At 48.2% G+C, this 18,107-nt stretch overlaps 1 protein-coding gene across 5 annotated transcripts in view; it reads left to right on the top strand.

The window, feature by feature from the left end:
- The window catches only part of VTI1A (vesicle transport through interaction with t-SNAREs 1A), a 463,936-nt gene that overhangs the window by 368,156 nt on the left and 77,673 nt on the right, over nucleotides 1-18,107 (top strand). For 2 of the 5 annotated variants that reach the window (XM_003255475.3, XM_004087536.3), the window contains one exon: nucleotides 4,602-17,024. The exons of the other annotated variants lie outside the window; for them this stretch is intronic. In XM_003255475.3, the coding sequence (XP_003255523.1) occupies nucleotides 4,602-4,695 (94 nt within the window). In that variant the 3' untranslated portion in view covers nucleotides 4,696-17,024. Of the gene's footprint in view, nucleotides 1-4,601; nucleotides 17,025-18,107 lie in introns of those variants that run through there. 5 annotated transcript variants of the gene reach the window in all.

Genomic DNA, 18,107 nt, shown 5'->3' with positions numbered 1-18,107 from the left:
AATGACTCCGTCTCAAAAAAATAAAATAAAAATTTAAAAATTAAAGTTCTCTGTCTTCAGGACTGGGGTTCTATTTCTCTGCCCACTGTGGGTCAACTTCTTTCTTAGGTTGGCTTCCCTCAATGAATCAAAAGGGCTGCAGTGGATCCAGCCTGACATCCACGCACCAAACTGTCCAGGTGACCCAGCATTTCAAGCAAAGTTGCTGAGATCCACTCTGTTGGATGAACTTAAGTCACAAGCCTGCTCCTGGTCCAGTTACCATGGCCAGGGGCATGGAATATACTGACCATCTCAGCCTCAGTCACAGCTGTACCCCTGGAGCTGGGGTAGCATCAGCTGTTTGGAATAGGGAAACGAACGCAGCCACCGTAGATCTGCTGTACACAGGAAGCAGACACCTGGCTAGGCCTGGTGAGGCCTCATGCATGATATCATCACTCATCAATACACAGGAGCATTGGCTAGAAGAAGCTCCTGATTCTTCAGTGAAAAGTGTGACCAAGAGGTCAGAAAAGGTTCCCAGCTTTTGAAAACCAAGAGGCAAAAACCTGTTCTTCAAGGAAAAAAAAATCTTATCAGTCTTCATCATACCCTAGCTTCTGAAATACATGAAACCAGAGCCTCTCTTGGCTTGGCCAGATGCCTCGTCTTATCTGAGAGGCGGACAGTAGCGTATCACTCAGGGTAAAATAGCTTATGGTATTCGGCAGTGACAACCCCCAGTCCTCAATGGCTTAATGCAAGTCAACTGGGAGTCCAGGTGCATCTCCAGGACAGTGGCCCTTTACATAATGACTGCAGGATCCAGGCAGAAGATGTTACCACCGTCCTATAACTTGCACTCTCTGGAACAATACAGCACCCCCCTTCCCAAATCAAAACCGCAGGAAGAGCCAGCTAGAGAGACAAACACTGGAAGTTAGATGCCTCCAGCTGGCAGTGACACTCAGAACTTTTGCTCTCATTACTTTAGCCAAAGCTAGCTCCATGACCACGCCTAACATTAAGGTGAGTGCAGTCCATGCCTGGAAGTAGAGGAGAACTGGATATTGGAGAACACTCGTAATGCCTGTTCCAGTGGAATTCCTGGGCTCCTCGAGCAAGAGCAGAGAACTGTGCCAGGTGCCGCGCCTGCCCCCTGCACTGGAACCAGCCTTCTGTGATTCCGGCTGCCACACGCAGGAGCTCGTTTCCAGGCCGGGAGGAGACTGGCAATGGAAAGATTAACCACTCCCTGGGTTCCACATGGGGATCAGTACTTTCAATAGTACTTTGTGAGTTCAGCCTCAAAGTAAATGGTTAATTCATCTTGTATCAACAGCACTGTGATTCATAATGTAAACTTGGAGAATCCTTGATGTTTCGGGCCCACATTCCTTTTATTTTGGCTCTGCATTCTTTTAAAGCCACAGTGTGCTCAGTTAATAGAATGCAGCATGCAAATGCACAAGTTTTTGCCTGGAGGCAATTTAGCCTGGCTGTTTCAATGGATGTCTTCTTTCAAGTGTATATTCTTTCTTAAATTATTTACTGGGTAAACACACTTTGCATTTTCAAAAGGGAGATTAAGACGGCTTGCTGCAGACCTAGTTCAACATAAAGCCCTCCCCTTGCCCAAAGTTAGGAGGAAGTTACTTTGGGCTTCTCCCCAAGTTCCTTCGCCGCCATCTCACTAGCTGGGAACCCCTTGGCCTGGCTGGTTTTTCTGATTGTCTCCAAACTCTGCATTCCTTTCTGCTTTGCCTACAGCAATACAGGCCGGCAGCCCCTGGCTGCGATTGCACCTAAGCTTCCTCACAGATGGGGCCCACCAATGCCAGCCTGTATTTCCCCCTTCCAAACTGGCTCAGTCCTATCCACCCAGATGCCCTGAGAGTTCACTTTTCTGGTCCTGAGGGGTATCACATTTGCACAACTCCTTTCAGGTCCAAAGTTGGGTGGACGACCCAGCCAGTCAAGCTTCCTTAGAGCTCTCTCTGTTTCAACTCTTTCCCCACCCCCCTCTACTCTTCCTCCCAAATGTCTGCCAGCATTTGATTTGAAAGCAAATGCCCTTTCCTGCTGACACCCCGCCCCCACCCAGCGCACAGGAGTTCCTTCTAGCTTCAGGGAGAAGACCCAGTAGTGCTGAGAAGGTGTGATGGTAGGAAGTTTCATCTTTGGCGGGGCTTGCTTCAACTTTGAACTTTAACCTTTTCCATGCAGACTTCCTGAGATTTTCCTGCAAATTAATTGCACAGACTTCTTCTCCATTCTCCTTTGAATGGAAGATTACAGTCACCAGAGACTGCATTCTTTCATGATCACTCTTTGGGCAGTTCTCTTTTGAGTACCTGTGTGCCAGCGACTGTGCCATGTGCTGGGTGGTAGAGGTGAATTCCACATGGTCCCAGTCCACACAGGTTGGGCCCTTGGAAGCAACAGAGCGGGTGGTGGAGGGGAAGCCGCCAGGCCCTGTGGGTGCACCAAAGAGGGGGTGAAGCCCAATTAGGAAGGCTAGGGAAGAGCTGAGGATTTAGGGATTTGTGTGTATTCATATTTCTTACCGTGCCTCAGATTGAACAAGTAACACCCACAGTTAATCCTTTCTAAATTAGCATCATGGATGCCTTGGGGCCCTCAACCCACAAATAAAATGGTTGTCACCAAGCTGTACAAGAGACACACTACTGTAGATTACTTAAGGCAGAATTTTAAAGAGTTTTCATGCTTTTAATCTGTTTCACTGCTGAGTTTCAATTTTGCTGATTTCTTTTGCAAGTCTGATGCGGGTGACTGTGGTAAATAGAGATTTTGACAGTGACTTGGCCAAATGGGATGTGTAGGGACTGTTCTGAAGGCTTCTGTCCCTTCCAGAGAAAAGGGGGAAAAAATCAATTTGGGTTTTAAACAGAGCCACCAAGTAGCACCGATCAGTGTTCATAATTAGCCTCACTATAATAAGCCATGAAGTCCTGTTTTTATTTATTTATTTGGGGGACAGAGAATCTTCCTGCCTCTTGAGTAAGTACGGCCTGTTAAGTCTGAATTAGCTGTCATCACAGAAGAATTAATGTCGGAATGCAGTCTTTCTAGTGGGGAAGGGAAGAACTAAACGAGACAGATCTTAGCCGAGCCTTGCGTGATAAATGAGGACCAAGTGGACCATTCATCTCCTGCGAGGAGAGTGGACAGAGGCACTAAGGCAGTTTTGCGGAAGACGTGTCAGCAAATGCGATCATTTTGTTACCTGTCAGGAGGAGAAAGAGCTGGTCCTTTTAGGGGGCCACAAGGGAGTGGGTTGGTCTGATATGACAGTTTCCATTCAACTATTTAGGTTTGGAGAAGAAGGGGATGGGTGAGGAGGAATCCGACTAAAACTACAACCTGATGTCATCCTTCCAGGAGAGAAACTCATCTAGGAACTAGAAAAGGCTGCAAATACCCTGCAAGGATTTTTTTGTGTGTGTGAAGATACAAAGTAGGGGTGTGGGTTCTCTGTTCCGTGGGGGGCCCGGCTTCATCCCCCCAGCTCCTCCCCATGGAAGACCCATGTCCAGTGTTTGGTGACTGGAGTAGGGCAGCAGGCCTTTTGCTGCTTGGTATTTGGAGGAGGGTTGGATGGGGTTTGCCGTGGGGTTTTAAGGTGGACAGATAGCTGGCTAGACTGCCAGCCAGCCTATGTCTCTATTTCCGTGCGGCTCTGTGAGAGCGAGCGTGGGCACGGCTGTTTGACCTAGGTTCCCTTTGAAACTCTCAACAAAGCATTCTGATGTTCGACCTCTTTTCTCCGAATGAGGTAACAAATTATGAAACAACCTCATCAGAAGCTCTCTGCAGGCATCTGGGAGCGTGTGTCTCCACTCTGGTCCCCCTTCTGAGTTGCTGGTTCCCCATCAGCATGCAGCCCAGCCAGAACCCAGGGAGGGTAGAATCCCTGGAGGTGAAGGCCCAGCAACAGACGCACAACAGGCACCTTGAGTACATTGTATATTTCTCATTTCCATCTTTCTTGCTATGGAGCAAATGTAACGTTTCCTCCTAGCGTAACAGAGCATGAGCCACAGTGACAGATGACGGTTTCATAGCCTAAGCTGCACATTTGACACTTGTTTCTTAATCCCATCCTTTTCTTCCTTAGTCTCTGTTTTACTTTTCCCCAGGTATTTTTGTGCAGGTAAGTACCTTACTGACATGTGTTTCCTTGGAGTCTTTTACTTTAACAGGAAACACTGCAAAAAATGAAGCTTGTCTCGCCTTTTAAATTAAAAAGAGAAGCTCGCAAGGGGCCCTTGATCACTTAAAGAGGCTACATGGTTTTCTGAGCCTAGAAAGCCATTTGATTCGCCTTAGCTTTGCAGTAAGCATTTCTCGGAGGGCAGCGTGACAATCGTGTGGAGTCTTTCGTTTCCTCGTGGATCGTTTGTGGAACCAGAAAGCTGCGTGATGTCTCTTTCACACACACACACACACACACACACACACACACACACACGCTCCCCACCCCCACCTGCGAAGCTGCTGTTTGATTAGCCAACCTGGCCTCGGACGGCGGACGGCGTTTGTGGGAAGGCCCTCCACTTATCTGTGTGTGTTTTTTCTCCTTTGCTGTCTCCTAGAATCATCCAGAACCGCATCCTGCTCGTCATCCTAGGGATCGTCGTGGTCATCACCATCCTGATGGCGATCACTTTTTCTGTCAGAAGACACTGATGTATCTGCTCTCCCTTGATAAACAGCAACAACAGCTTGTTCTGAGTAATTAAGACAAAATGGTCACATGAATCATTCTGTTGCGCTGACAGGCCCCGGGTGACCCTCCCTCTCCCTCACCGCCGTTGGGCTGAAGTGCAAAGAGTGTAAAAATATTTTCTATTCCTGTTTGCATGTGGGTTGGTTTCCTTTTCGAGGTTTGTCTTCACCCAGATTCGTTTTTTAGAGGGGAAGGTGAATGTTTATTTACCTTTTTGCTAATGTCATCAACTAGCCAAAATAGCCCCAGTGACACTCCTCCTAGCCCTTTGGACGTGTCAAGGGCCGTGGTTTGGGAGAGGACACGATGAGTCAGTCACGAGAGCTTCTGTTTGTCATACGCCTCTTGTTGCTGAAAAGCTCTTCTGTGATGTCTGAGGATAAAAATGCAGCAAAAAGCAGGGGATGGAGTCAGTGACCCAGTCCAGCAAGCCAGCCCTGTTCCGACACAGGCCTCATGAATATAGTCATCAACCTGCCTGAGTGCTTTCATTGTAAAGGTCGGTATTTAATGTCAGTTGTACAGGAAATTGACTTAGCACTTTCCCTGTTTTTCTATTGCATAATTTTTTTTTTAAACCCAAAAATATTTTTTTTGCTGAGCCTGCCCACTATTCACTGTTCACAACTTTGATTACTGGCTACAAGAAATATTTCCTTGCCTTCCCCAAATCCCATACTCCCCAGAATCTGCTGGCAAAGTGAGCCCTGGTACAGCATTTAATTGTGACCTCGTCTTCCCTGACCTGTGTAAGCATCTCTGTATCCTTTCGGTTTTAATATCTGCACTGCCAAAAGCAGTCCTCATACATGCCAAAGGTCTGACAAGGTTCTCTCCACATCCATTCCAGTATGTAAAGAGACCATGAATATTTCAGTAAGAGCAAGAACATGACTCCATCAGTGTGAAATTTCAAATGTGATTATAAATATGGGAGAGTCCTATAGGAGGGTCCACCAGAGATAAACTTCACGGAAAACGTTCCCTAACCTCCTTTAAAAGAATAGAGGATGGCAGATTGTTACAAAAGGAATGGCTTGGGTTTTTAACTAACAAATGTTAGCAAGCCTTTCCTGAATTCACTATGTATTCAAACTTCTAATATGCTTTGTGATTTTTTTCTTTTCATTTCTTTCCGTCTGAGGTAACCAGGAATTGCGTTCAAAATGAGCTCATTTGTGATCAGGCTTAAAAGTTGCCCAAGCTGAGGTCGTTTCCCCCGTAGTCACAAAGCAGAATGTGTTTTTCTCAAGACTTCATAGGCACTTACTGGTCCGTACTATCTTTGGAATATAATTAGAAGCTTTGAATCCTTGAAAAGCAAACCTGTTCTCTTCATCAAAAATGCTAACCACCTGTGCCCATGGATCAAGATCACCTGGATGTAGTGCTTGATATTTTTCCCAACTCAGAAGAAAACCATTATGGTTTAGAGAGGAAATGCAGAATGGCAGAATCCACCAGAGAAATTGCACTTATCGAAACAGGCCAAGGCCTGCATGTGTTCAGATAAATCATTTAGTATTGTGTAAATAAAGCTGCAGCCTTTACTTCGGAGGGATGGTGTGGGATTTTGGCCGAGGGAAGCAGGACAGAGAAGGAGCAGGAAGCTATGCTAATTTTCCTGTCGGCTTAGGGGATCCGTCTCAGCAAGAATCTTGTATTCTGATAACGGAATACTGTACATGCTGACCACATCTAAGAACCATTAAAAAGCAAGGAAACAAACAAACAACCCTTTTCTCATTCCGACACACGAATAGTCGTCGAGTATTACACCAGCCCCTCTGGTGGCTTCCTTCGAAACTGTTGATCTTAGCTAAAGTGTATAACCAGTTACCAGCTGCACTTTGCACGGCCATCCCATCTACGATGCGGCAGACTCTTCCCAAGGCCACCTAGCAAGCAAGATTGATCGGATCATCTAAACCTGCCGCCTTCTAAATATTTCGCTGAATCGTGGCGTTCGTGTTGAAGTAGACAAAATGAGAAAGGAGGAAGGCATTGCTCACCTCTCAATAGCTTTTTTTGTTCAGGTTCTATGTCTTTATCAGCTCTTGCCTGTGATTTTACCCCAATTCAACCTTGGGAGTGGGAAGAATACGAACAGATAACCCTTGGCCTAACAGCTTCATCAAACCTCCTTGAGAGCAACCACCTAGGCCAGACAAGTGAGTGCTTTGTGAGGAAGCTGGTCAGAAGCGTCCCTCAACTCCTTCCTGGTTCTCCTGGACACTGCAGAAAAGACTTAGGGGATCCCCAGCAGAGGCCAATTGCTCTCCTTCCTTCCCTGCCCCACCAGGAAAGGAATAACGTCCACAAACTTGAAGCAGATAGCAAAGCAGATCTGTGAGAGGTTCTAGGTACTTAGGGTGTAGACTTTGACGAATATTTCTCAAGTTGGGAGCCCTTGTTAAAAATGATGTTTAAGGGAGTGGTTGGGGGGAAGATGAAGACATGGAGGAGGAAGAAGAGAAGGAAGCCCTTGCCATATAAAATTCATGCAGACTAAACAGTTTCCCTGACAGAATAAATAAAGTGGATGCTACCCCACTCCAGAATCAAAAGCAATTTAATTAAAGTCTCTTAAGTTGTAAAGAGTTTTAAATGATCCATGTTGAAGGCAAATGCCTGCAAATGCAGCGGGCCTGACGTCAGCTGCCGGGCCTGGGCTGGGAGGCCATTTGCTATTCTGTTTAAGGCAGGCTGGATTGTCTTATTTTGGAACCAGCTTGGTGGGGGGTTTGCTTTGCTACTGCTTCTGAGCCCTGAGCTTCAAAGGCTGAAATTAATGGTGAACAAAATTGTGCGGCTCTGGCCATCCCATGCGGGGCAAGCCCATTGAGGGTTATCATTAAGTAAAGAAATAAAGAGGGGGAAAAAAGCCTGCCTGTTCCAAAAACCTCATCAGATAATGACCTCAGTGATTGGGTTTTCATTACCAAACAGCATCCAGAGATTATCAACCCATAGAAGAAGGGAGGGGGAAAAAAAGGAAAGAAAGGAAAAGCAACTGTCTTTCTCTCCCTCTCTTTCTCCTTTTCTTTTTTTTTGCACATCTTTTCTTTAAAACTGTCAGATCATTTCAGTATTTCAAATCCGAGGAAAACAGCCTGCCTGCTGCTGTATTTGAAGTTGTAATGGTGTCAAAAAGTCACGACTGACTGACAGCCGTCAGTCCCAGAGGGGCTCATTAAATCATAAAAACTTGACAAGGAAATAATTGCACATTGCCAGCAACTTGGCGCCTGTTTAGACGTTTTTATTTTCTTTCATTATTAGTCCCCACCATTACGTTCATTAACAAATTGCATTAAACAACTGTTAAGGGCTAATGATTTGTTTATCGCTTTTTTTTATTATTATTATTTAAACATTAGCTGTGTCATGTGGTACCCCAGCAGCCTCTTGCCATCATCTGACTGAATATTTTTCCACTCCGAGCTCTGGGTACTGTTGGAATATGAAATAGATTATTCATTACTCTCCTCTTTGCCACTGATTTGGTTTCATGTAGCGTCTTCCACAGAGAAAGATGAAAACTTGTCAAAAATAGGTTATATCTTATTCGAAGGGGCAACAATAGCAGCAGGTACAGGCACACTTTAATATTTAATTAAGGTTGATGTTAACCCCTTTAAATGACTTTAGCTGTAAGTTATATTCAAATGCAGAAGAGAAAAATAATTGTTCTTAATTTGCAACCTGTTCAGCAGGCGTTCTTCATGGAGTGAGCTGGAAATTTAGAGCAGAATTTTTAAATAATGAAATTTCCCATCATAAATATTTATAGCAGTTTGTCTACGTAGTGGAGAATTAACTAGAAGTGACGATTTCCTCATCCCTTTGGTTTGAACTGCTAGCCTAGTGAGGCACTCCATGCTTGGGAGTGGAGGTGGCTTTCCTGGGAGAAACGTGTGTGTGGAGGGGAAGTTCAGAGCCAAGTTCTGTTGGTTGGTTGTGGTCAGCACTGGTTTCAGAGGAACCACCATGAGTGCCTAGTCTCCAAGCCACTTGCCTTCCCCTTTGGCTGGGTGTGTGGTTGCAGGGATGTGGGCAGGCGGGAGAGCCAGTAGAGACGTCTTAAAGGAAGATGTGTGTCTGGTTGGCTGGTTTGGGGAGGGTCTGATTGGGGGTATGTCTTGGGCATCTCCGTGCAGTCAACTGGAGCTCATTACAAACAGCGCTTCCCTAATATGCAACAGGGAGACACTTTGCTGAGATGGGCCTTCTGTCCTTTTTCCTTTCTGTGAGTTGCTATTGGTGAATGGCTCTTCTTTTCCATGGACCATGAGCTTGTAGGGCCAGGGAGGACAGAGCCCCATCGTCCTCATCCTAAATTGGAAGTCAGTGGCCTTCTCCATGCTATGGCTGCTGTCTATGTCTGCTCACCCTGTTTGTTTGATGAGTTTATATAACCATGGAAGCCACCCTCAGAGGCCTGGTTCATTGACACTTCAGGGCAGGGGTGTTGGGTCAATATCAGGGAATGGGAAGTTCCTTTCTCCCATCCGCAGAGGGACCAGGCCCCTTATGTAGCTCCACCATGGGTGTGAGGGGAAGAGGTGGTGCATGTTCCTTGCTCATTGTAGCATCTCTCAGCATCACCCACCCAAGGACAGATGGTCCTGCAGGAGCCATGGCATGGGAGGTAACTGCCCGGCAGGCACGAGCCAGGTGAGACTTGGCCTCAAGCCTCTTTGGTTACTATGGGTGTAGGAACAGCAGACATGCCAGGCTTTGGGGGATCTCAAGCCTCCATTTCAATCCAGGATAAATTAGCCACATGACAATCTGTCCCCCATGGGATGGCCTTCACAGGCCTCAACAGAAAAGGTACCGAGAGCCATTTTTCCAAAAGAAAGGAAGGAAGGCAGGAAAGAAAGAAGGAAGGAAGGCTGGCTCTGTGAAGAGCCACCCTCAGTCCAACTCCCAGTGACCCTGGTTGAGGGTCTGCCTGAGACTAGCTCAAACTCGACCTCACCCTATGCTGTAACTCTCTAACTCTAAACTAGCCCCCAAAAGATATTCTGGTGGTTTCACTTTGCCTGTGACCCATCAGACTGAGACCAGTGGCACCTGCCAGAGGCTGGCCACATAATGTCAGCAGTCAGGTGGCTCTCAGACCAGATGCCAGTCTTTGTTAAACAGGGCAGGTGACTGCATGGACAGCTCAGAAAAGCTCCTGAAGCCACAAGTATTGCACCCAAGATGGATGAGAGCAGCCAGGCCCAGGCAGCAAGAGTGTGTCACTGGAGCCAAGACTTCCTGAAAGGAGTGACTGAGCCAGGGTTAGTGTCCTGTTGTGGAGGAGGGCAGACGCAGGGAGTACCGAGTGAGTTCCCATCTCTATTGGGATTCCAGCGCAGTAACAAGGAGCCAGCTTACCAGAGGCGAACAGGGCAAAAGCAAGATGGCAGGATGGGGCACGCTGTGTTGGGGGTTGGGTAGCAGAGGGTGGACAGGTGAGAGATGGAGGGTTTTCCCAGCACCAGGGTATAGCAAGGGCAAGTAGGCCCCCCTGAGCTCATCACTGCCGTTCTTCAGGAGGAGCTAAAGAGGGGGAAAGACAGGGTGCATCTCTCCAGGGCCCCCTGCCCCAGTCACACACCCCTGTGGCCATAGCTCCTGGGCTCCCAGCGTGCTGTGGGGAAAGCACTTCCTCATCCGGAATCGCTCGTTACTCGTGCTACATAAAGAACTCAGGCATCACAGAGGGGGCAATCGCCAGGAAGCAGAGCTCTGGACTGTGATTCCATGAACTCGCGCACCCCCTCCTTCCCTTCATCCAAACAAGGCCCTTTGGCGTGAATAATAGCTCAGCGGCTCCGAAGCCGTATTGATCGGCTGCACACGCGGCTCCGCCGAGAGCTGCCAGGGCTTTTCCTGGGGGCAGGACCAGCGCCGCTCAGCACAGCCGCCTCTCCCCCTCCCATTTCCCCGGCCTCCTCCAGGTGTGTTCAGGAGGGGACAATACCTGGGGGAGCCCAGGCCCTCTCCAGCTCAGTGCCACTTCGTTGCCGCAACTTTGCTGTTTTTCACTTATTTTGCCAGGGAAAGCACCTAAGTTAGAGAGAAATGTTTTTTCATGACGAGGCCCCAGAGTTGAGAATGAACACATCCTCCCGCTTCAGTTTCTCGCCAGAATGTTCTGCCAAGGACCCAGGCCATAGAGGCATCCCGGGCTGACACCTGTGGGGGCCCTATTATACCCCCAGCTCTGACAAGCACTTCGGCATCCTGTACCACATTTTCCCGTTACTCTCCCCTGTCTCATCCCATCACAAAAGAGGAGCCGAGAACATGGCTAAGACTCACCACCTCCTTGGGGGACGGGGACTGTTGCAAAATTCAACAGAGGTGCATCAGCCACAGGCTGGGAGACCAGCAGAGAACAAAGCCTGCCAGTCCCACTCCCTGAGCCTCTGACCAGACTGTCCCTTCCCGTGTTTGCACCTCTTCTGGACACAGGAAGTGGTCAAGGCCTTGGCCCTTTGAGGGACGCCAGGCCCCTGCGCAGTGACGTCCTGCGCGGTGATGGATGCCTGAAACCCCACCCCTAGAGATGCAGTCCTGTGGTGTCTGCCCTGTAACACTGGAAAAATGCAGATTCATTTTTCCCTAGACAGCTTCAGTCCTACCAGCCACAGATCCCTCTAAGTGAGTTGTCTGACCCTTTCCTGGGGGCAGATTTTGGGTTTGGGGGAGGACAGACCCACCACATGAGGGAGCCTGAGTGGTCTTTGGGAGAAGGGTTAGAAGGAAAGGGGGGCTTGGTTCCCTAGGACCAGCTCCCTGGAGGTTGCCCCCTATCAGCTGCCTTCAGCCTTGCCCTAAAGCCCACTCCCTGGCCAGGCCCCTGTTCTTCTAAGGATTGCGTTCTGGCTTAGGGCTGCATGCAGGCAAACATGGGAGCCTGAGAATGGGCTCTGCCAAGGAGCAGTAATGGGTTGAGGGTCTCCTGACAGGTCCCACAGCCATGCCCTGGCTGAGAAGGATCGAGAAAGAGCAGGGAGGCTGAGTTGGAGTTTGGACAGCTAATCCTGGGGGCAGGAAAATTGTGTCCCTCCTCTGGCCCTGCTGAGGCTAAAAGAAGTCCAAATCCGCTGTGATGTACAATGTGGCATTTGGGGAAGGACCCAAAACGGATTCTTTTCTGCCCTGAGCAGACCTTCCCCACACTGCCACATCCAGGGGTCTTGGCACAGATGGGACACTGTGGCCGTCAGAGACTCTCCGCTCAATTTCCATCTTCTCTCATTCATCCACACCCACCCTTCCAGAGCTCTACACTGCATTTCTAAAGAAAGGGAGAAACTCGAGTGAGAACTAGAGGGCTTCAATGAGCTCATTACTGTCCCCGACAAGACTTCTAAATAATCCAGCCTTTCCCTGTTTGAAGCATGAGAGGTGTAAGCAGATTTATTAATTCATTCAATCAATATTTATTGAGCATCTACGGTGTTCCAGGCCCTGAAGACACATGGTGAAGAAGATAGTTAAGAAAAGAAGGAAGATAGTCTCACAGCACTGGAAGTCAGAAAACTATTTTCATTTCCAGAATCCTGACTCACTCCAATCCTGGGCAGGGTCACCCTCGGGGTCTCAAAATCACATTGCGATGTCTGTGCCTCTGCCACCTTCTACGCTGCCCCCTGAGATGAATGCCCCATCACTGTGAATTACTAGGCAAAATCCTCTCCAAATGGACAATGCTGTATGTTCATTCCTCCTTGCAATCCCCATGACTGCATTAGCAAAGGAGCCCCGCTGAGGCTGAGTAGGGCTGACACTTGCCTGACACTTCCCCATCAGCACTGGCCCTACTTCCAGGACTGGCCTAGGAGAGGCCAGGGATAGGAATGGGGACCGTTTAGATCGGGGCCGACTTGGAGGATTTTTTCCTCCTGCTTATTAAATGTTAAAGGTTTGACTTGGCAGGCAATCAGGAGCCCAAAATATCATAAAAGGGAAAAAAGTTGCCGAGTGGCTAAGAGGTGCACCACGGGAGTGTCACTGGACCCGCCGACGAGGTGAATTGCTAAGCAGAGAGCAGTGAACGGAGAGGAAATGGAGCAGCAGACATTTTCAAAGGCTTCTCTCCCCTTCTTCTCCTCTCTCTGTCCCCCCATGCGGAAAGGGGAAAATAGAAGTAGAATCCAGATTGGGGCGCGTGGCTGATTTGGTCCTCCTCCCGCACCATCCTCCCCCAGACAGCAGAGAAACTTTGATGTCTGGGTGCGTGGCATTCAGGGACAGAGGAGCCTGGGCATCCCAGCAAATGCAGCCGCATGTTCCGCCTCTGGACGGCCTCTCTGAACTCCTTTGTGAGGGGAGATGAAGCCCACAGAGCTGGAAAGAGCAGCGTTTTGAAATGAGGAAGTGTGGATTGGCATTCCTTGAGCTCAGTGCTAGCCACCTTGGCGATGGGGTGGGCCAACCAGGAGCTCAGATTTATAAAACTTTGGAGCTTCGCGGGCCCTAGGGGGCCACTGTGGCCTACCCAGATGGGGAAATGGGGGCTCAGAGAGGGGACAAGATTTGCTGAAGGTCACCTAGCAAATTGGTAACAGGTCCAGGAGTAGATTCCATGACTGCAGCCTCTGATGAGACGTCTTTCCTCTGCACCAGGAAGTGGAACTTCAAACAGCACCAGGGGTTGGAACTTTTGTTTCAAATCCTCTCTGCCTCATCCCCACCCACTGCCCAGCAACTCAAGGCTGGGTCTTTCGCCCCCTCAGGCTCAGAAGGGCTGTGGCCCAGCCACAGAGCCAGGGGGCCTCCTCAGTAGTATTGGCCTTCACACTCTTGGTGCTAAAGTTCTCCAGTTACTTTTTTATTAAACCAACATGTACAGAAAAACTCAGTTTTCGGTGAGGCACAGTGGCTCACACCTGTAATCCCAGCACTTTGGGAGGCCAAGGCAGGCAGATCACTTGAGGTCAGGAGTTTGAGACCAGCCTGGCCAACATGGTGAAACCCTGTCTCTACAAAAATACAAAAATTAGCTGGGCATGGAGGCGCGTGCCTGTAGTCCCTGCTAGTCGAGAGGGTGAGGCAGGAGAATCGCTTGAACCTGGGAGGCCGAAGTAGCAGTGAGCCAAGATCGCGCCACTGCACTCCAGCCTGGGTGACAGAGCTGGAGGGGAACCCTGACACCACTCCTGGGTCCAGATGGCTGTGGCTGGAGTGCGGTCACAGCCAGGAACAGCGTGGTAGGGATGCCAGTGGAGCTCTGGTCTTTTCCCAGAGTCTGGCACCTTTCATGCCGAGTTGGGCCTCAGGTGTCGGGGCTCTAGACCTTGCTGTGCCAGTAGCCTGATGTGTGGCCTTATATGCCAGTCATACCCTGCTCCAGACCTTGGTTTCCTCATCCACAAAATGGGAAAGCTGGGCTAGAAAATCTCTCAGGAAGGTAGGTTTCTGCTAGCTCCCAGCCTTCCATGGTAGTGCAAAGGGAACCTTCCCAACAAAGTAAGAGCCAAAGGCTAAGATGGCAGCCTGTGGTTTGTAGAACCTTCTAGAAGACCATGAGACTTGGTAAGCTGAGCTTCTAAGTGGTCCAGGTTGCAGGGCTGGTGTCACAGATGTGTGACCAGTAGAGCCACACAGGGCTTTGTGCCCAGAAGGGCCCCACGCTTGGGAAATAAGGCTCTGCAGTCACTGTCTTCAAATTCTTAATAATTTTATCTTTGTCACCGTGTTTTGTAAGTGAAGTCCAATGGGACAGTGGACTGTGAACTGGGGGCGTGGAGCCTCCCATCTCCCTGCGTCCAGGATCTGCTTCTCAGCTGCTTGCTCCTCTGCCCCCACAGTTCCAGCTCCACTCAGCTTCTACCTCCCTGCCTCCCACCCAGCAACCACTGCCAACCTGCCCCCAACCTGAGCACAGGCACACCCTGTGGGGGAGGGGGGCAAGCACACCCCACAACATCCCAGAGTGGGGCATGATGGCAGCAGTCCCCATCCTGTGCTAGCAGCCCAGGGCACATTCAGTGCAGGACTCTGCAGGGGTGAGCCTCTAGCCTCCCCAGATCCAGTACCTCGCGTGTCCTGCTACAAAATTTGTAGTGCCCCTGGGGGCTGTCCATCTGCTGGGGGTTGGGGCAGGGGCCTGTGGGAGGATGCCTGGCTCAACCTCCTGCCCTAGGCCTGGGGCACAACGTGGGCCCAGCAGCTCACAGGAAAGGGAGCCAGAAGATGGGTTCGAGGGTTTATGTGTTCCCCAAGTTACCGGGGTGCCTGTGGGGGTCTACACTCCCCCGGGAGAACCCTCATGTCTAGAGAGCACCCCATGTGGTCATCTCCATGCCTGAGAGGACCCTCTCTTCCTTCTTTCTACCTTCCGGAGTCCAGCTTGTCTCTTCCGGCCAGGTCAAGGTATCCTCCTGAGAGAACCGTGAAACACAGTGTGCCGCTTGGTAATTCCACATGCATATTCAATATTCGGATATTTCCTTTTAAAACTGGCATTGCACAATATAAAGAGGAATGGTAAAAGTCATGCTAATAATTTAAAATTTTGACTTTACTTAGAATGGCATTAACTAGCAAATTTAAAACACCATGACAAGTTGAAAGTGAGACTGGGGAAGAAAGAAAAAAGCATGTTTTCTTACTATTTGAACAAGGGGCCCCACATTTTCATTTTGTAGTGGGTCCTGAAAATTATGTAGCCAGCCCTGCCTGGTGAGCCACCTACCCTCTTGGGCATTTAGTTCTTTATCAGTAAACTAGATCATTAACACTGCGCCTGCCCCTCCTGCTCACGGGCACGTTAGGAACATGCGCTTGGATAAAATCCAAGACAGAGATTTAGAAACCAGTGTGTGGTGCCAGCTCTCAGCCTTGGAACCACAAGCCCATTTTTCTTAAAAAGGGATCTGGACTGGCATCCAAAGAGATTTCAGTCCCCTCATGTAGGTTTAACCACCATGGGCAAGGCAATCTCTCTCCCAGGTATTCCTCTCCCTAGGTGCTCTGCTCTAGAAATGAAGTCTAAAAGCAGCCCCATCAATACAGAACAGAGTTAGAAGCACTCAGAGAGTTTTAATCTGGAATCCCAGCAAGTTGTGAAATGGAAAGACTAGTCGGCCAGAGAGCTGAGGTCTCACGGTGTGCAAAGACCAGTCCTCAATATCTGCACCCATCCATTTGAGTTTCAGGTGAAGCCTAGGATTTGGGAGCTCAGTACAAAAGTGCTAGCACGAAGGAGGGTGGGTGCCAACTAGGTTTGGATTTAGAGACATCCTCCTCTTGGGAAAGGAAAAAATCCTGATCCCACTTAGGTTTCCAGGAAGAAGGCATCCCCATTTCAGAACTGTTTTCTAAGCCACCCTCATGGAGGTTTCACCTGCAGCCTTCAATCTGCTTTGTCTGGTGTTTGAGGATGCAACTGCCCAAAAATGGGTCTAAAATAGCATCCCGTCACGTTCTGTAAAAAGTAATACTGCTTTAAGGTAACACTTATGGAATGAAGGAATGAATGAATGAGTCAATTTGGATCAAGTTGCCTCAAATAGAGTCTAAATATAAGATTTTATACTCAATAGTGTCATTTCAGGATCAGGAAAAATTAGGTGACTCACATTTGGTTTCTACAGCTTTTCCCCAATACCATGTTAAAGTTTTGGCTTTTTATCTTATTTCGCTTATTTCATTTTGAGTCATGTCTTCTGGCTCCAGCTCAGCTTCCTAGAGGTAATTCATTAGGCCCGAGAGCTGCTTCAGAGTGGGATTAGAACCCGTGTAGTACATAGTCACATTAAACTGAGATCGGCTAATTAATCGCTCTTCTCCGTGTAACTGAGCGATCGCGCTCCTTCTCTGAGGAATTGCAATTTCATGGTTCCTAATGATGGTGCTATCACATTATGTGGATCACTTAGGCTGTGGGTGTCAGGAGCGGTACTTGGAGCCTCTCTCGGCGGGGATGGGAGAAGTCACTCCTAAAACCAGGGAGATGGAGGAAAGCAGTTAGAATGTCTGTTACTAATTTTTGCTAACGTGCTGCTGTTTCCTACATCTCATTCAGGCATTAGTTTCAAGTTCCATTTTCCCCCGGCACCGCGTGGCACCTTCCCCAGAACCGTCACATTTTTTTTCTAATATTCACAGAGTTATTGTTTGTAAAAAATCTATTTATTTGCTGTATTCCACCAAGTAATTTATTTTCATGAGATTTCTTGGAAATGTGGCTCTACATATCGTTAATACAAGTAATACATTTTAATTGTTGTTTCCTGGAATAACTTGTATTATTTGATGAGTTAAATAAAATGCCTAATTCCAAAGTCGGCTATTCCCATCTTTTCCATTTGAATTCTTTCTCTTACTTCCATTTCCTTTCTAAATGAAGGTTAGTTCAAAATCTTCAGTTCAGTGCTCTGCTACAGTTTTTGGACTGTGAATTAGGCGCTGTCATTTTTTTAAATGATGAAACTTGGAAAGATAATATTCAAGGTTGTTTTTGAACGCAGGTTTTTATTTTTCTTTAATTTCCCAGAAATATGGTATTACAGAGCAATCACAGACTTGGATCTGAGCTCTCATTCTCTCACTGGTGAGCCTGGATAGCCTACTGATATCCTCACTGAGCCTCAGTTTCCTCTACTGTAAAGCAGAGAAAATAGCACTCCACCCAAGGACTGATCTGAAGATTCAATTAGGTAGCCGTGGAAAACACCCCCAGGCATGTGACAAACCATCACACTCATCATGACTAAATGTGTTGCTCGGTAACATGGCAGACATATATTGCTTGGGGGGTTGTTGGTGTTTTGGGTTTTTTGTGTATGTACAGATTCCTCATGATTCTGGGCTTCAGATACCTAAAGAATGCCTTAATTTCATACTGTAGCTCCAGTGGCACAGTCAGCGCACGGTATGTGGAAGAACACCTTAATGGTAGAAAGATATTTATTTCTTCATTATTTAAAAAATTCATTTTAAAAATGTTTTAAAATTATTATTATAATTTTTTTTGAGATGGAGTCTCGCTCTGTTGCGCAGGCTGGAGTGCAGTGGCGCGATCTCAGCTCACTGCAAGCCCCGCCTCCTGGGTTCACGCCATTCTCCTGCCTTAGCCTCCCGAGTAGCTGGGACTACAGGCGCCCGCCACCATGCCCAGCTAATTTTTTGTATTTTTGGTAGAGACGGGGTTTCACCGTTTTAGCCAGGACAGTCTCGATCTCCTGACCTCATGGTCCACCCGCCTCGGCCTCCCAAAGTGCTGGGATTACAGGCATGAGCCACCACACCCGGCCTAAAATTATTTTTTAACAATAAATAGAGCTGGGCATGGTGTCTCATGCCTGTAATCCCAGCACTTTGGGAAGCTGAGGTGGGAGGATTGCTTGAGCCCAGAAGTTCA

The sequence above is a fragment of the Nomascus leucogenys genome, chromosome 3, assembly GCF_006542625.1.
Source record: "Nomascus leucogenys isolate Asia chromosome 3, Asia_NLE_v1, whole genome shotgun sequence".
Lineage (NCBI taxonomy): Eukaryota > Metazoa > Chordata > Mammalia > Primates > Hylobatidae > Nomascus > Nomascus leucogenys.
The sequence above is the reverse complement of the archived record's forward strand: the minus strand, read 5'-3'. Positions and strand labels throughout refer to the sequence as shown.